General features: G+C 35.1%; 2 protein-coding genes and 1 non-coding gene across 3 annotated transcripts; 2 read left to right on the top strand and 1 right to left on the bottom strand.

The window, feature by feature from the left end:
- The first annotated feature begins 239 nt into the window (after positions 1 to 239).
- Mir2008 (microRNA mir-2008) lies at positions 240 to 331 on the top strand. The gene has a single exon (NR_037564.1). It is a non-coding gene; the product is annotated as a microRNA mir-2008 (primary transcript).
- Positions 332 to 4,296: 3,965 nt separating this feature from the next.
- Positions 4,297 to 5,505, top strand: LOC100369962 (QRFP-like peptide receptor). The gene has a single exon (XM_002734865.2). The coding sequence runs from the start codon at positions 4,297 to 4,299 to the stop codon at positions 5,503 to 5,505; it is 1,209 nt and encodes a 402-aa protein (XP_002734911.2).
- Positions 5,506 to 12,748: 7,243 nt separating this feature from the next.
- Positions 12,749 to 18,397, bottom strand: LOC100369816 (uncharacterized). Its single transcript, XM_002734864.4, has 9 exons — positions 17,979 to 18,397; positions 17,136 to 17,298; positions 16,434 to 16,506; positions 15,821 to 16,146; positions 14,998 to 15,213; positions 14,563 to 14,666; positions 14,298 to 14,440; positions 13,540 to 13,655; positions 12,749 to 13,054 (listed from the first exon to the last, which is right to left on the bottom strand). The coding sequence occupies exons 1-9, from the start codon at positions 18,113 to 18,115 to the stop codon at positions 12,794 to 12,796; spliced, it is 1,539 nt and encodes a 512-aa protein (XP_002734910.1). The 5' UTR covers positions 18,116 to 18,397; the 3' UTR covers positions 12,749 to 12,793.
- Between the last annotated feature and the right edge of the window lie 32 nt (positions 18,398 to 18,429).

Genomic DNA, 18,429 nt, shown 5'->3' with positions numbered 1-18,429 from the left:
AAGAGGAAGGCTGAGTGAGGTATATGGCGTCATCGTGCAAACATCCGTCTAATGGCGACAAATTTATTTCAACAATCACGACATTATGAGATTTTTGAATTGTAGTCTAGCAAAAATTAATATTTAATTCTTTATCTCAACGATTTGCAAATTTACCATTCTTTTCTCATCTTCACAGGTTCAACACTCGTCTGCGCACGTTCCTATCCGAGTGAAGTTCAACTAGTCACGTGTTCTGCTTCTTCATCTTTTACTCCGTATTAACACTGAGGTTGATGTTCGCAGTAACTAACCATCAGCCTCGCTGTCAATACGGCGTAACTGATGGTAGTCATCACGCAGACCATATCATGACAGACGAAAATAAAAAACGTGATTTGAATAAGCAGTCATCGTCGATATTGGAGTTATTAGCACAAATCGTTACACATTTAGCGATCACGTTATGATCACGTGATCTGAGAAGGAACTGTTTACGCGGAAAAAAATTGTAAGCAAACTAAAGCCTATTTAAATTAAATTAAATTTAATCGAAAGTTTCCAATACAATGTTTTGTTAATAATTATCTCGTGTGATTAAAAGTATGATATGTTAATATATACAGAACAGACGAATTGTGTTGAATTTATTTGTGTGGTTTAATGAGATATCTTCCTGAGTAATTACAATTAAAAGTAAAGATTTTCGAAAAATGTAAGAAATGTTTTAACCAAGTGTTTTACTTGATGTACTCGTTTAATTATATGTGAGTGTTGTTCTGTATGTATGCTTATAGTATGTACAGTCGATTAATTCTATGTTTCATATCAAGAGGCCACTTGTTCTCTCGGGCAGCAATGGTTTGTGTGATGTAATATAGTTTATATCTTAACGCAACATTTAATTATTTTTTATTTATTTTAATAAAATAAAATATCAAAAGTATCTTATGTATTTAATCAGTATGAATCGATGTTATGTGGGACAACGTATGCTTCAGGTGGACGAAAAGTACTATAAAACAACATTTAAATAATTATTATTTATTTTAATAAATTAAAATATCAAAAGTATCTTATGTATTTAATCAGTATGAATCGATGTTATGTGGGACAACGTATGCTTCAGGTGAACGAAAAGTACTATACAACATGTTTAAATAGCTACATGACATTTTAGCGAATTTGAATCTATGCATGAATTAACTGAATCTTAATTTAGCTAGCAATCTCTTTGTGAAAATGTACTTTATTTTAAATTAGCGATATCTTGAATTAGCGAAATTACAGATAAGCTAAATTAGTTAAATAACATGCTAGCTAAAAATACATGTTTTACAGTAGTTCACGTTATATAAATGTGGTGGTGTATAATGCATAACGAGCTATATCCAATCTCAGTTGATATATCAAAACATGACTGACCCCCCCCCCCCCCAGTATGACTATCACTAAAATCAATAAATTACAGCTTAGGACATACTCTACGAGTATGGAGACACGTGTATTATTACTGTCTTTATACCGTAATTACTTAATTATGTCTCATTTCGGTATGAGCGCTTTTAAATTCACACCCATCATCGGAGTAGATGATTTCCTTTAACTCCGAGATCTCGCGTAATGCGTAAAAGGCGCGAGCTTCTGCCATATCTTTCGAAAGGAAATTTGGCATTACTTTATCAGAATTGACTTTCATCATATAGCACATTATTAAAGCGTGAAAACACAAAAAGATAGTTTCGCGTTTTTCAAATCCCTCTAGGACGCTGTAACGTATTTTGTCCTGTTTTTACGTATGATTTCACGCATAACGCGAGATCTCGCAACAAGAAGAACATGGGTGGTCTACTATTGTGCAAGGCGTCCACCGCAGTTTACGCAGACACAGCTACCCTGTTCTCGGCTGTTCAACATCTAAATTAATTGGTTAGTCACAGGTTATTGCGATTGTATGCTAATGACTTCCTGCCATGTTCTCAATAAATACCGTTTAGGCGTCATCTTCCAAACACCCTAAAATCAATATGAGTTTTTCTTTCTCGATTTTTAAAGTAAATTTAATTTATTCCATCATTGAGTATATGTTCACTTTTTATTACCCATTTTTTTTTGAATCAGTACATTATCCCGGAACAAAACGTTTTCGACAAATTGAATAAATAGAGAAATCAAAATACAACAATCAGTAAAATTACAGTAACTTTCTTAGTCTCTTGAGTTTCTGTGTCTGAATATTTAATCCTGATACCAAACCTTATATTTATAAGTATGATATATCAGTAAATTTAGTCCATAACCAAAAAAAATAATATTTCGCATAATATTTCACTGCCGACTATAGCTAGAGGTCATAGTAACACACATGTTAAGGAATACGTCAGTTAACAGGGGTCACGTGTGGAATCGATGTTTTGACTTCGTTGACATTGAGAGCTTCCTCATCTGAAAGGTCAAGGTACGGGAATGAACCACCTGTTGTAGCGGGGCAAAGGAAATGAAAGAATATGACACTAACACGTTTTCCATTCATGAGTTCACTTCTGGGTTATATTCCCAAGTTTGGAACCAGTATTAGAAGTGTCTGGCAGTTTTTTTTTTATTATTAAATTTATGTGGCATACAAAGTGTGTACCTTATTTAGTGCGCCCTCATTTCGAGTTACGAACTTGAAAGGCCTCTCGCTCACCACAATTTCACGCCCCTGTGCCGAGAACAACTGTAAGGCAGACCAAGCACCGTGCGTTCAGTACATAAAACCGACAATAGTTGAACAAAGAAGTATGTTTATTTTTAAAATTCAAATGAGTAAACGAATAGACGAATGTTCTAATCTTCATCCCGCGTGTATAGTGTTCGTCAACATTAAATATATTTGTCGAACTGCAAATGATTTTTTCCATATCCACTATATTTTACACACAAATCTTACTATATGCTTGATTAATCTGGTATCTTATATAAAGATACTGTTTCAGATGCTGAGTGTGGTATAGGTAAAACGTGTTACTATGACATCGCGCATGTATACACTTTCTCAGTTACCAACCAACATTTAATTCCTCGCCTCTGATGACGTCATATTCCATGTTAACTCTGATAATTATAACTGGTATAGCATATCTACCATGCATACGCAATATTATTCGTTAAATTGGCGACTTCACAATTATGCCCTCTATCGGCGAGTATTTGAGTTTAGGTAATTTGTATTTCTTACCGACTGAGGGCGTTTTGCTGTGTAAAAGGTTCGACCATCGCCGATACGCTAATGTCATTAGCCGAGTTTCGAACTCCTTGGTTGCTACATTAATTCCACGACAAAAAGGAAGTTTGATTTTATAACTTATCGTTTGCGAGAACTTCTGTCTCAGGTTTTAATAAATATCTCTGAATACAAGGATGTGATAAAAATGTATTTTGTTATTCCATGCGTTTAAATAAAGTATACGTTTTTTTAATGCTGCTGAAAAATAAGTTTAATAGTTGAATCCTAATATGTTACTGTTTTCGAGCAACCCTGCACCATCCGCCTCATACCAGTTATGGAACTAGACGGTATTGGATTGTTATATTATTTATCAAACACGTGAATTTATCCGAAACTTGATGTGCATATACACCTGTGCGTAATTAATTCATAGTGCATGAGCATTGAATTAGTCGTACGTACTATTGAATCACATTTTGTAATAAATATGGAACGAAAATCAACATGAAATGAAAATCGTAACTGAATAAGCATAATGCAATTTTCCAAATTAGTGACACATGTGACAGTAAAATGCTTTTTCTTTGGACAGTGTAAATTGTGCATTGAAGAAAAGAAAGGGTGAGCTAAAAATATTATTTTCAGACTCGAGTCAGGTGTTACCTTCTGCTGGAGGTGTGTTATCTTTAGCATTGTGTAGCAACGGGACATTTAGCTTCCGGTCACGTCATAGGATGAAATATTCAGCTGACTGACCATGAAACTGAGTTTGTTAATTAAAATAATTTCAAATGCCCACTTGATGATTGTTATTTGAAAAATCTGTGGCGGAACCACGCTCTCTTTCTAACGGATGACATTTATTTTGCACTTGTGGTTTTAATATATCATGTGAATAAATCGGACAACATACTTAATATTTGCCATGGTATGGATGCACGTGATCGTAGCGTTGCCATGCTCCAGTGAACACATATGCGATAGTTTAAATACCAACGAACCGAGCCGACGTGCGACAGTCCGTTCTTGGTAATGAAAGTTGCTCTTGCGGTCTCACACGCGCCAATGATCAGTTTTGGACTAAGTTAAGGACTTAACTCATCAAAATGTCACCTTTCGATATTTGGGAGAAATTTTTGCGTGATCATGATCTGCCAGAATCATTCATCGCCAATTTACGTGAGAATTGTACGGATATAGTGAGGAATGAATCGGTTTGTGAACAGATTCTCCATTTGTTGGACATCATATATGGTCCGTGCGGCGATTTTCCAAAATTTATTTTCCCCGATTTTCCAACTTCATTTACAGTAACCGTGACAATACTTTATGTAATTGTTTTTATTGTTGCTGTTCTGGGGAATTCTGCTGTTGTCATAATCTTAGTGAAATTTCGCCGTATGAGAACTGTGACGAACATATATTTATTGTCACTGGCGTGTTCGGACTTGGCTTTAGCAGTTTTCTGTCTTCCTTTTGATGCCTTATATTCATTGACGACGAATTGGCCGTTTGGTGAGGCAATGTGTAAAATATCACGGTTTGTCCAGACTTCATCGGTCGCTATTAACGTGCTGACTCTTACGGCAATTGCCGCGGATCGACACATTGCCATCGTGTATCCAATCAAAGCCATACGACTGCGCACAAACCGACGAGCGGTTGTGTTACTTACCGTAATATGGTTTGTGTCGGCGCTGATCATGTCACCGTTGTTGTTTGTTTACGGAACTAGACAAATCTGCGAATCGAATACGGTAGATAACATGCATACTACCTGCCAAGAAATGTGGTCAACAAACGCAACAATCCACAACACTTTCGAAGAGACATTTCAAACAACAGGTACTCTTGTCTATTCAGCGGTACTCCTGGTGTTGCTGTGGGTTGTACCTCTTCTTATCATCGGTGTTGTCTACGTTCGTATCGCGCACTGTTTGTGGACTCGACAACACATCGGCGATGGACCTGATCGTGACGTAAAGGCTGATCAAAGCCTCAAACAAAAGAAGAAGCTCGTTAAAATGTTATTGATTATTTGGCTGTTATTTGCGGCGTGCTGGGGACCACAGTTTCTGTTCAACGCTGTTAGAGACTTCACGTACAACTTCCATAATTTAGGGGATTCAGGCTGGACTTACATCACCTTTACAGTATTGCGACTGGTTGCCTATAGCAACTGCTGCTGTAATCCGATTATCTACCACAGAATGAGCGATACGTTTAAGAAGCATATGCGGGCTGTTGTCGGATGCTGCAAATGTTGCCGAGGAAGTGAAGTAACTGACACTAGTATCTCTGTATCGCAACACTGAACATTTATATCCGTTCCATGTAAGCCGTGAAGATAGAACACGACACTTTGAATCCATCTTCAATTAATAAGTTAAACCGTTTTTCGAGGCGCTTTTTGAAAATAGGATCACTGAGGTTTCGAGTTTTGCTTTCGAAGAGTATTTCTTTAAACGCTGCGTGTATCAAGTTGGTTGCAAAAAAACACGCCCTCTAGAGCCGAAATGATCTGATTAAAATCCGACGTAGGTCGAAATCGACAATGTCGTTGAAATATGCAACGCTGTTTAGTGATGGAGTTGATCGTCGATTAGAATTTAGGAACACCGTATATAAACTGTGCAATGATATTTACGTATAGCGTATAGGTATATGCGTTACAAGTAGATATGTAGTTGAGTGATACTCAAATGTGGAAATCAAATGTAATATCTTGGAGTTAACGTTATGATCTCTTGAATACGTGTAACCCCTTGAACACCATTATCATAGTTTTTCAGCCAAAGTATTGGTGCAACATTGTTTCTTTTTTTTCTTTTAATTTGGGCCAAATAGACTTATTTTCGCGTTTGTCACAGGTATTGTAAAAAATGGGGTTTCCGAAAAAGGTGAAAGGTGAAAAAACTCAAAACAGTGACTAGATGTTTACCTGAAGTGGTAGTCAGTTTAATATATGTTTACAATTTTACAGAATTATACGCAATAATGACAATGAACTGGAATTGTTGAAATATTTGTTCAAATATATATACTTTGTGGGTTGCCGTCCGATTAGACCAGCAAATTGCAGGCTCGTTCGCCGCTCGTTCATGGCGCGCACGATCACTAACTCGTGTGAAGTTGCATAACGCGATTAAACTATGTTGTTAATATTCAAATCAAAGATTCACCATCCAAGACGTGTTATTAATGATTAGAGAAATATTTGATTTATAACACGGTTTGCTTAGGACGAAGGTGTGCAGATTCGATGGCAGACGAGCTCATACAAACATTTTCACGTGACATGTCCATATGTAATCATATTCTATATGTTGTATTGATTAAACTTGACAATTGTCTGCAGTTACATCAAATTGACTTGTATCTATTCATGCATATTAACCAGGTGTAATTAAGGTTATAAGTCATTAGAACGATTGTATCTGACGTGTACACTATATAGTAAACAAAATAGAATTTCCCGGTAGCTCTAAACAATTTTACTTCTATATTTCCAGAAACGTAATAATTAATATATGTGTTAATATGAAATGTTGAAATTTTTGATTATATCAACACGACTTGTACATTGCGTATAATCGCGTACACCATTAAATGGGTTCTAGGACGATGGTCCCCAGAACAAACGTTCCCGGGCAATCGCTCGGCACCCCGGAAATTCACCCCCGACAAAAACAACTTTGATAATAAGCCGTTCTGGTAACACTTCATTTCAAGAAGGTATATTTACTGACTATGTGTAGCTAATATTCGTTTGACTCACCTAGCACGTGTGTTTAATATACATTGAGAAAGATGACATTCGCGCGTTTTACAATAGATCGTTTCAAATTGATCGTCGTGAAAATTGACAACTTCTTTCATGTGTCTTATATGAGAATATTTCAGAAAATACAAATTGAAACAGTGCGGATATTACCAGTCTTTAGTCAATAACTGTTTAATAATTCACGTAAGTTGCCATATAACAATCTGGTCTTAACACATCACTTCTACTTCTTCATCTTCATCTTCATCACGTCTTCTACCATAATATTGAATATAATATATATACAGGGGTATGAGTATTTCGCTACCACTGTATTTGTACAAGGTTTTTTTTTATTAAAATAACTAGTTGGATTTACCCCAGACCATTCGTCCCGGTGTTATCGCTATCGCCACACGAGTGTGGTCTGGGGTAAGTTGGATTACAAGCTCCAGTCTGATTGGTCTCAACAATTATTTTAACTGGTAGCTTATGAGACGTACAGGGTAATTAAACATTATCGGATGACTGATTGAATCGATTACGAAATGTATTTTTTTAAAACGACATCTGGAAAAACAGACACTGACACTGACAATTGTGACGAAACAGTTACCATTTTCGAAATGATGGAAACATTAATTCGAAAAAAATATTCCTCATTTATACTTTATGACGTGATCATTAGTGTATCATTGTGACAGCAAGAGCTATTAGTTGTTTGTTTACTCATGTTACTCTTGTGTTTATTTTAAAGTCACGTGACCCTAAAAGAAACTCCGTCTACACACAAAAAATTCAGGCTAAATGCGTACTATCAATGTATAGGCTTGGTAGGTTTCGGTCATTATAGTTCTGGTTACTGCTGTCAACATTTTTGTAGCAAAAGACAGTCTGCTAGAGTAGCGTGGCTCATTAATATAATAACATAGCTTTATGCTCCATAATGCAATATCGTGCTAATTAGTATAATACAGGTTTTCATAATTGAATGACGACTTGAAATATACCAATTTGAAAAGTGTTGCGTACCAAATTTTGGAGCGGAATTTGTCCAGAGTCGATTGTACGGGGCTTTTGTCCGGGAGGTGATTGACCCGATACCCGACAATCCGTCGATAATTATGAAAATGTGTTAGTAATTTTGCATAGTATTCATGATAAATAAAGTAACATTAACTAGGAAAGTTGTGCCATCACAACTACATTTACATCGTCCGATTCGCACGGGTTTATTTAGTGTAGTGGGAATAATAATATTACTGATAGAATTATTGGGATGTTTCTGCCTTCAAGTGACTGTGATGTAAATTGTATTCCCCGCGAACCCATGCGTGATTCTCGCGAGACGTCGCCACTTTAAGCGTCCCTTCTGTCTTTTTCACATGAAATACAAGACAATACGCCATTTCTATATATCGCGCCCTCTAGCGATAGAATGCTTCTGTGACGTCAAAATATCGTATATGGGTGAAGACAGTGTCGTTCAAATCGAGCACTGTGTTTGGTTGTGTTGTGATTTGATCAAAACGTAATCGATGATTTGAACAGCCTCCGTGTCACTCATTCACGCCGCAGAGGCGCCTTGCCACTAGAGGGCGTGATTTATAAGAAAGGAAAATATACTTGAATAGATTTACTGAAACGATATCTTTTTTAAGAAATGTATTTAATGTTACATCAAACGACAGTAAAATACACACATATTATAAAAGTATTAGTAATTACGACCACCATCTTGGTACTGGTATTATCACATGTTAGTCGCCGATTTGGGGCTTTTGTTCTCTTTGCGAGTTGTCGATTTTGGTCTAGAAAACCTTCTTTTAACTTTTTTGAACCGATTGTCACTTTTATTGCATGTTTTGTTCCTGGATTCTTGATCCCCTAACTCAGTTAACTTTAGCTTCTCTTCGTCCACAGTTAAGCGCCCACATGTCGTGGCGTTTTTCAAAGAATCAACGTGTTCCCCATCTCCAGCAGCACTTTGTATTCTAGACTTTCTTCTAAACAATTTCAGAAACGATCTGACCCTTGACTTTGAAACTTTCTTCTTCGTCCTCTGTTCGTTATCAGAATAAGGTACATCAATACCACCTGTGTCGTGATCGCCAGGTGTTTGCTGAGTAGAGTTTGTTATGTTTACGTCTGTCAAACGCTTATCTTCAACGTCAATTTCACGGATAATGTTGACAATACATGTGGTGCCACAATGTTCTGGAGACATAGTATTATTTACATGTTCTACGATACCACCCACGTTTGACGAGGTTATTAATTGTACAGGACTGCGCGTCTCACTCACAACGTGTCCTGATTCTGAGACAGATTGTGGTGAACTTAGAAGTGAAATGTTGTTTATTGTATACCTATCTTCCTTTCTAACGCTTATATTCGCACTATCCGCTCCAAAATAAACCAATATGGCCCCCGCAATTACTTCCTGAGCGTAGTCTTGAACCAATAGGTCAGTTTTTAAGTTGTTTTGGACATTCTTCTCAAGCCCCTCTCTGGCGATTTGTTGTTTTGCACGTGATACGGACAAATTAACAACAGCAAGGCTGACTATAGACTCTTCTTTGGACATCTCTACTTTCTGGTTATTTAGAAATTCTGATCTTACAGATGAAGCTGCAAATTTGTCAGCTTCCGATGAACGACAACTGAAAAGTACATCGTTTTCTTCTTGGGACGTGCCACTCATGGATCCACTGACCAGAGAACTGGTCGCGACGACACCATTGCTACGACTTTTCTGGACTTCCTTCAGTTGCGCGTCACTCGTGACTTTTTGAACAATAACACCACTCCAAAACAACTCGTTCTCTGTCGCCTGATCACTAAAAGAAGACGGAACACTACTCTATAATTGCATATAATTATACATATAAAAGTACACAGCATAATTAACAGCAGGCATCAATATAAAACGGAGTTCAAGATTATGATCGCATATTTATTGTGTTCCATTTATCATGATGAATTTGAATCGATTCCTCCAAAATGATACATACACAAGTTTTGATTAGCCCTTTGTGTCCAGGCCGGTGTAAATGTACATCAATGGGTTTGACAATATTTGGGGTTGAATTTGATCATCACTACACGCAGCGAGCTGTGATTACCATAAAATCAAGAAATTTACTCACAGTGTTACTATGGTGACTGGCCTCTCCGTGGACGAGATACGGCGCGGTGTGAAGTTATCTGTAAGTGAAAACAATGTTAAAAATGTTTCCCCAAAATTATAATTATAAAAAAATGCAGTTAGTAAACTGTGATTGTTGTAGCGGTCATAAAGTAGTGAAGTCGTCGCTTCTCGTCGCTTCTCTTCGTTTCCCTCTTAATCTGCTACAATGCTAGCTGCACGTTTGCATGTACTATTCAAAGATAAACACACAAGTTACTCGTATGTGGCTTACCTTTCATTTTCCAGTCTGTTCTTTGGATTTCACAGAAAATAGTGAATATTAACACTGAAACGTATATGCTTGTTATGTGCTGTATCAGCTTGGAATAAATGTGGATCGAAAATCGGCATTGTTGTCAACATTGGACGCGTTCCATGCGTTCCAATCTGCGGCGCAGTTGTCATAACTTGGATATAAGGAAGTCGCCACAAGATGGCGCCAGACACTAGACATTTACGTTTTTACAGGAAATAAAATGAAAGTTCCATTTACATTAAAAAATTAAAGATTTTTACACTTAACAGATAAAGAAAATTCCAAATTACATTTTCATAATATATTTAATAATTTGTGTCTAAAATTCAAATTTGGAAATTGCGTACGATTTGTGACATTTAATGTGGACAATGTTTTACACGCTTACAAAAAATAATGTCTTTGTACAAATTATGGACGAATGAAATAGCTGATTACATTTTACACCTTACCTATGTCTACAAATTAACGTTTTTATTTATTTAAATTACATTATTACGAAAATAAAAAAAAATGATTAAATACCCCTTGCCGACCCTCGTGTTTATCAACACGAATATTGTATGGGGTGTTTAGATTTTTCAGAAGTCGTTATTTTATTAAAAACGTGAATAAATTTGTATTTAAAATATATCCTTCCTATACAAGCCGAGTGCCCACATGGGACTAGGGTGGGTGGAACTACATATACTGTCCTTTATAGAGTATATAACATAAATTGTATAAAAGTTACCAAATATTGTAGTACACTGGCAGCAATTATATATGAGCAAGAAAAATGTTTTTTTTGTGACGACTTTAGTTTAGTAGATTTATTTAATTGACAGATCTTGTACTAGCCTAAGATTTTCACTATCAGCCGTGTAAATGTCTTTATTCTTACCATTTATAGTATGCCTAATTTTTATTGAAAAGTATGCATGCTTGTCACAACAAAATTGAACCTGATTGACATTTTATGGATACCATTTCCATGTTTGAAGATGATCATATAAAAATTGCATGAGACAATTTTAAGTGAAATTTTACAAATATCGTAGTGGAGAAACAAATAACCCTTGTTTTGTTTACATCAAGGTAATCATGCAGGTAGTTTTCAAGTCAAGTCACAGACAATCACAAAGACGAATATTTTCCTCTTATACCTTTCCTTCATCAAGCACTGATATGGAAAAAATAACCAGTCAAGGAAACGAAAAAAATACAATCAACATGCATATTTATTCTATTATGACTTGTCTTTGTCTCAACTTTGTACCAAATAGATCCAGGAATGTCCAAGAAATGGCAATGGATGGACGGACTGATAAAACCAAAAAGTCCCCATTTTGGACTTCTTACAATATGAACTAGAAAGACAATACAGATCATGGTAAAAAGTTTTTTATTATATTGCATCCTTGCATAAAATTCTATTGAAATAAACATCATAGTGGTAATATAGAATAATTTCAGATATAGAACAGTCATATTATAAACATAGAAAATAACTACAATTTTTTATCAAAACAAAGTTTTACACAGGGAATGTTTTGTTACTTTTCAGATTATATACAATATGTAAAAGTGTTTTCTTATCATGCCATGAAATGTACACATACATTAAATAATAAGTGTGTTATAGTAGATGGGATCATATGGATTGCTTATCAATGTTGGAACTCATTTCTTGGCTTGAATCATGTACAGTTCAAATTATTACAAGTATGATGTATTACATTACAGATGTTGTAGTTTTTGCAATTACTCTGAATTGATACTTGGTCATCTTTGTGATGATATTTTGAATATCACATTTAAAGGGTGGTGGTCGCACAGTGACATCTTTGATATGTGTCACATAGTGACTTGTACAACATAGGTTAACTACATTGTACACAAAATTCAAACATGCACCTTGATGACATCTTTGATATGTGTCACATAGTGACTTGTACAACATAGGTTAACTACATTGTACACAAAATTCAAACATGCACCTTGATATGACCACCACATTTTAAATATTCATATTTTAAAAACTGTAAAATTACGACCACATTATTACCTCAACAATCTCTCAACAAAATGCAAAACAGAGTTACAATGAAAAGAGATCTCAGCTCACTGGAGTCAATTTTTTGTATATAAATGTGATACAAGCAATTGTGAGTCATTTTCACAGGTATAACTGCATCCGTACTGTTTTTGTTTTTTTCTATAAGTTAGACATTTGAAACTGTTGATGAAAATACATACATTAATTACTATATTAATTATTGTTGTCATTGTCTGGGGGAGCATGTGTAAACAGTGGGAATGATAAAAAAAAGGAGTAGAGATACAGAAATGAATACATTACAAAAATACTAGTTTACAGAAAGATGAACAGTTTATTTACATCTGAGGCACAGGTCAATTAGATATTATACGCGAGTATGGATTTATCGGGGGAACAGGTTCCGTTGCTGGGATGGGTCTCAGTACAGGAGTTTGTCTGCCAAGAATTGCAGTAACATTGATTCGTTGACCTGGACCATCATGTACCAGTGGACGGAGTGCTTTAATAGTGGCTGATGTGACCACGTCTTCTTGACGAGGTCGAAGCCGTGGTCCTTTTCTAATTCGGTTACCTTCTTTGACAACAACACCAGGAGCCAACTCCATTGAGTCAAGCTGTAGAGAAAAAAAGTGAAAAAAATAATTAGTGAGTGAATAAAAAGAAAATTCAAAATGATTTGAAATATTTGGGCAGTCAGCACAATAATAGTTTGTCTTTATAAAGATTGTAAACTGTTATTGTTGTATAATTATACTGTAAAATACTTTATTTTAGCTGGAATTAATTTTAGACATTTAGACATAGAATAGACTTTTTGAGTGTTTTGTATATAATTTATTTTCACTGATTTTTGACGCGTTAAATGTAATATATAGGAACAACGGTATATTCGCTGGATTTTATTTTCACTGAATCAATCTTTCAGCGAAAATTAATTCCAAGTGAAAATAAAGTATTCTACAGAAATTATTATAAATTCAATTCAAAGTATACAAGCTTTCTTACAAATATTGATCTAGAAAACTCAGCTATCTAATTTACATATAATTAGAATATTATGCAAGTGATGTAAAGTGAATCAAGACTGTATTATACTCACCAACGGAGGAGGCAATGGTGTTACAGCCTGCTGATCAAATGAAGTAGTATGTTGGGGTAGACTACTACTGTCCAGTGTCAGTACACTTTGAGTTGTGGCTGCATTGGTTTTAATAGCTATAATAAAAAATTAAGAAAAGGAAAATTAATATAATGTTCACAAATAATAAATTTAAGAACTGAAGATATCATCAGAAAATGAACAATATGTATAGTATTAAAGCAATCAGACTTATTGTTTTCAACAAAAATTCGAAAATATTACTTTTTACCAAAAATGACAAAAATATTCATCAAAATTAGAGAATCAAAGATATCATCACGAAATGAAAAAATCTGAGAGAGGTCCACATGCAGTACCTAAATATGTACTACCAAAGCAATCGGACTTGTGGTTTATAACAAGAAGTTGAAAATATCACTTTTTACCAAAAATTACAAAAATACTGGCTATAAAAAATACAATTGAACATATCCACACGAAATGAACAAATCTGAGAGAGAACCACCCAAGGTACTTTCCTAGAAAGTTTCACAGCTATATAGTTTGGGGTTTTTAAGAAGAAGTCGAAAATGTAAAGTTGACGACAGGAATACTAATAAGTAATACTATAAGCTCAGCTCGACTTCGTCGACAGCGAAGCTAAAAACACATAAGCAGTAGCAAGAACTATCAAGAATGGACTAATACTAAGGTGGTGTAAAGTATATCTGCATCCAGATTATTTAGTTCATAATTATTTCATATTAGATACTTACTGTCTCCTCCTACTGTTGTTGTGGTTCTAGTAGTCATCTTAGACTTGGCTTGAGAGACCCTATATCTACCCGTTCTCATTGCTATTAATCTAGCATGTGCTGCTTCTACAGCAGGATCCACTATACTAAACTGAGTTTTTATCCTGAAATAATCAATTAAATATAACATGAATTACATACAGTACAATGGTATTAGTTTTAAATTAAAACTAAACAAGAAATTGTTTAAGTATGCGATAATACTGATAATTGGATTATTGCATACCTATGTGAGGGCAGTCTTTCTGGGTCCATTTTCATCACAGCAATCACATTGCCCTTCTCATCATAAGTGACTTCTTTGTTACCCGGTGGTCTTCCAGCTTGAGCCTACCAAAAATACAACACACATTGCAGCATCACATCACTGATGTAATAAAGTATATCTGATCTAGTTATACATGTGAGTGTCACTTATAAAGTAGGATTAAATAGAGCGGGCAACCAATATATATTAAAGTACAGATACACCAAATACACAAAGCTCATCACAAGCGATAACAGGCTTAAGAAGATGACAATAGCCTGAAAAGTGTATCCAGTCTTATATTACTCATACTCGTACCAATTACTCGTATTTAATATCATAAATATTACCAGCGGAGCATTTTCTATTTCAAATACTATAAGAAGTGAATAATGTCATCTTTAACTGACTCACCTTTAATATTGAGTGACATGATGAAGGCATATGTAAAAGATCAAATGCCATGATTTCTTCTACATCACACTGTTGCATTTCTGATTTGATTTCAGCTATGTTCATTTCTCTCTCTGCATCGTCCAATGTCTGGTTCATTCTGGTTAGTCCGGCAGATTTCAGTGGACCACGATGAGGCTTATATTTGAATTTCTTTTTCTTCTTTTGTTCCTTTGGCTGAAAACAAAAAGAAGCGATAAATCTGCATTTAGCACAGCATATATTATGGGTATGTTGATGGACTGGAATACAGAATGTGCACAGTACAGTGAGTGAAACAGATAAATTGTGGACAATATGAGCAGACAATCATTTCAACCACAACAACATTACTTCATTCTAGCTTTGATTTGATTTTACATGGACAATACCACCTAAACAAATACATTGCAAAATTATTTTAACACCATAATACATCTGTCACTATTCTGCTTATTTCTTTATCACAAAAAAAGAATATTTATTTCTGATTCCGATATGCTATAATAATGGTGCAGTGAGTGTACTAAACAAGACATATGCACAGTATTACCATTATAGGTAGGTTGGCTTTTTCATACTAGATCAGAGCTCAGTTATTTTTAATGCAGCAACACAGACTATTTGTTGAAGTCTGGCATTTTCAATTTAATTTTTCAGAGTGAAAAAAGAAAAATTTGCAGTTTTAGTCTGCCAGAAAAACATGCATGCTAGAACTCAGAAGACACATTATTAAATGACTGTTAGAACCAAGCAGGGCTTTACTGAGTTGAGGGTCTACAGAGCATGTGTAATATCAACTTACAGGTTCAGGAATGAATGCTACAGGTTGCTCAGTAGGTTTTTCTGGAACTTCTTGCACCTCCTGTTGCAGCGTTGGCGATGTCTCCTCTTGCTGTTCCACAATAGTCTCAACCTGAGGCTTTGCCTTTTCTTCAACAAGAAGATCATCGGCCGATGTTTCATTAAACGTAGTGAAATCATCATCATCATTGATGGTGCCTGCTCTAGACAGACAACTTACTGATGTGACCTCTGTGTCATGTTCTGATGGAGTAGGAGTTCTGACTGGTATCAGTGTCCTTGGTACGGATCCTTGTGCCCATGAGTCAGGTACAGCTGGAAGTGGCTCTAATGATAATGCAAAACAGAAGATGTGACTTATTTCCATAAGATCTCAATAATAACTTTTAACATCCAAAATCAGCTTTTGTCGCCATTCACATAACTAACCTGAATGAATTTTCCAATATTTTTTTTTAATTTGACCAAAACATATAGACAATAACAAAATTAAATCTAATTGGTCCAATATAAACAAAGAAATCATAGTACAATACATAAAAATGTGCATAATGTAGTAGCAATATTTTGGCAAGCAAAAATGTTGCATTAAAAGCATTAGTGCTAGAACAAACCTTCCTCTTCTTGCCATGACACATCTTTGTTGACTGCCTCACCTTCACCCTCATCTCTTTCAAGGAACCGCCACTGATGAGAGAAGATAAAACGTCACTGATATATTATTTTCAATAACAAGTTTTTTTTTCCAAATAAACCAGACAATGCAACTTCAAATTGAGATAAACTCAACCCCCAAATATATTTTTATTGAAATGTTCAAGATCTTTATGCATGTAGTTTTTTTTTTAGAAGAATGTTAATTCATTCAATATACTTATTTTGGACTATCGATGTTGTTAAATAACTGTAAATAAGTTTAAATTCAAGTGAAGGATTGAGATGCTTTTTTGTACACTCTGTATTTGCAAATTTGATTGTATTGAATTTAATGAAGGTGTGAATTTGTTATATAAAATTGTTATAAATATTTTATAGATTTCAAATGACGATGGAAAACACCAAATAGCTTCTATATGTGGAAGCGTCTTCTTTGGATTTAAGTGGCACACAAGGGTCGTCCAGGGTGAATATTTTATAAATTTCAATAAAAATGTTCAAGAAATTCACTGTGACCTGAAATGATTGTATGCTGAGAATTATTACATGTGTACTGCAGTTTACTTTGTTGCTTGTGAAATTAATTTCAACTACTGATATTCTTTCTAATAAAAAAAAAATAACTGTGTCTGCGATATCAGGTATGGGGGATTACTTACCTCAATGACTTGTAAGATGTCATCTTTGGCCTTGGTTATGGTAAATGGTAATAACTGTTTTTGTATATAATTATGATAAATAACTGAAAGAGACTGATCAACAATTTCTTCCACCATATCAATAATAAAGTCTTCTCCATCTTCCCTTTCAATGAGGTGGGACCTAAAAAAAACACATGATGGATTGAATTATACCACATTGTTGCCAAATGTTGATAGAAATAATTTAAAAAATATGGAACTTTAACTATGAAGTTGATAGAAGTTGACTTTGGTGGTTGAGAAATTGATACTGAAGTCTTTTTTTTTTTACCATTTTTTGAAGCTCAATCTCATCATAGGAAAAATCACATCCAACAGTGGTTCATTAATACTAGAATTTCTACAGGAGAATTTCTCAAAATGTCACTCTGTATTGGTGTTCACATTTCATTATAGGATTTTATTGGTATGAATAGGTCATCTACACCTATGGTTTCCTTTGAATAAGTGTGAACCAATTTCACAGATCAGCATTATTTAATTTTGAGATTGCATTTAACATATTGCGTAGATTGTTTTACAAGTGTATTAGCATAAACCTGTGTCAGTCACTTTGAAGGGTGGTGCAGAATAAAAGTCAGTTTTAATTGTTTATTTATATTAATTCGCAACATACATCCGGAATGTGAATTAATATACTAGTAATTAAATAATATTCAGACAACACAAATCTGAAGAATACACACATTCGCTATCGTTATATTTCAACAGACAAATTCCAGATTTGTTTTATTGGGATCAATGCAACATTGGGATTTATTGGGATCAACATAACAAACATATAATGTATGTCTAACTTACCAGTCGGACTCTGAAAATCGTCCTGGCACAACATCGTTGCTGACAGGCGGCACGGAAGCCGATTGAGTTCCTGCTCTGTCAGAATCTTTCGTTTTATTCTTGTCAGCTCTAGACTTTGATGCTGTCGCTCGTGACATTGTTAAAACTCACATAAACGTATATAATTCTAAATATAATGGTATAAACAAAACAGCAACCTCTGCAGTTCCTGTTGTATCAAACCTCAGACGGGTTTCAATAACAAATTACCGCAAAGCGGACACCAATTCTGCTATGACTCCCTTCCAGGCTACATGGGGAGGTTTGCGCAGTTGTTCGGCTTGCTTAAAATCCAGTGTACGTAAAGCAATATGTCAGATTCTGATAAAATATTGAAGTTGTTCAATACTACTACCGTTTGGCTTCGCAAGTTTTTACTTCGACAAAATGGTGGTCAGCCACTGTTGTCATG

Source organism: Saccoglossus kowalevskii, chromosome 19 (genome assembly GCF_978046115.1).
Source record: "Saccoglossus kowalevskii chromosome 19, keSacKowa6.1, whole genome shotgun sequence".
Classification (NCBI taxonomy): domain Eukaryota; kingdom Metazoa; phylum Hemichordata; class Enteropneusta; family Harrimaniidae; genus Saccoglossus; species Saccoglossus kowalevskii.
Note: the sequence above shows the minus strand (reverse complement) of the source record. Positions and strands in the feature narration are given on the sequence as shown.

Excerpts from the sequence above, each read along its gene's own strand:
- LOC100369962 (XM_002734865.2), top strand. The coding sequence starts at position 4,297 with ATGTCACCTTTCGATATTTGGGAGAAATTTTTGCGTGATCATGATCTG.
- LOC100369816 (XM_002734864.4), bottom strand. The coding sequence starts at position 18,115 with ATGTCACGAGCGACAGCATCAAAGTCTAGAGCTGACAAGAATAAAACG. Across the intron at positions 17,299-17,978 it reads CGATTTTCAGAGTCCGACTG|GTCCCACCTCATTGAAAGGG; the intron begins GTAAGTTAGACA and ends TGTTTTTTTTAG. Across the intron at positions 14,667-14,997 it reads CATGTCACTCAATATTAAAG|GCTCAAGCTGGAAGACCACC; the intron begins GTGAGTCAGTTA and ends TATTTTTGGTAG.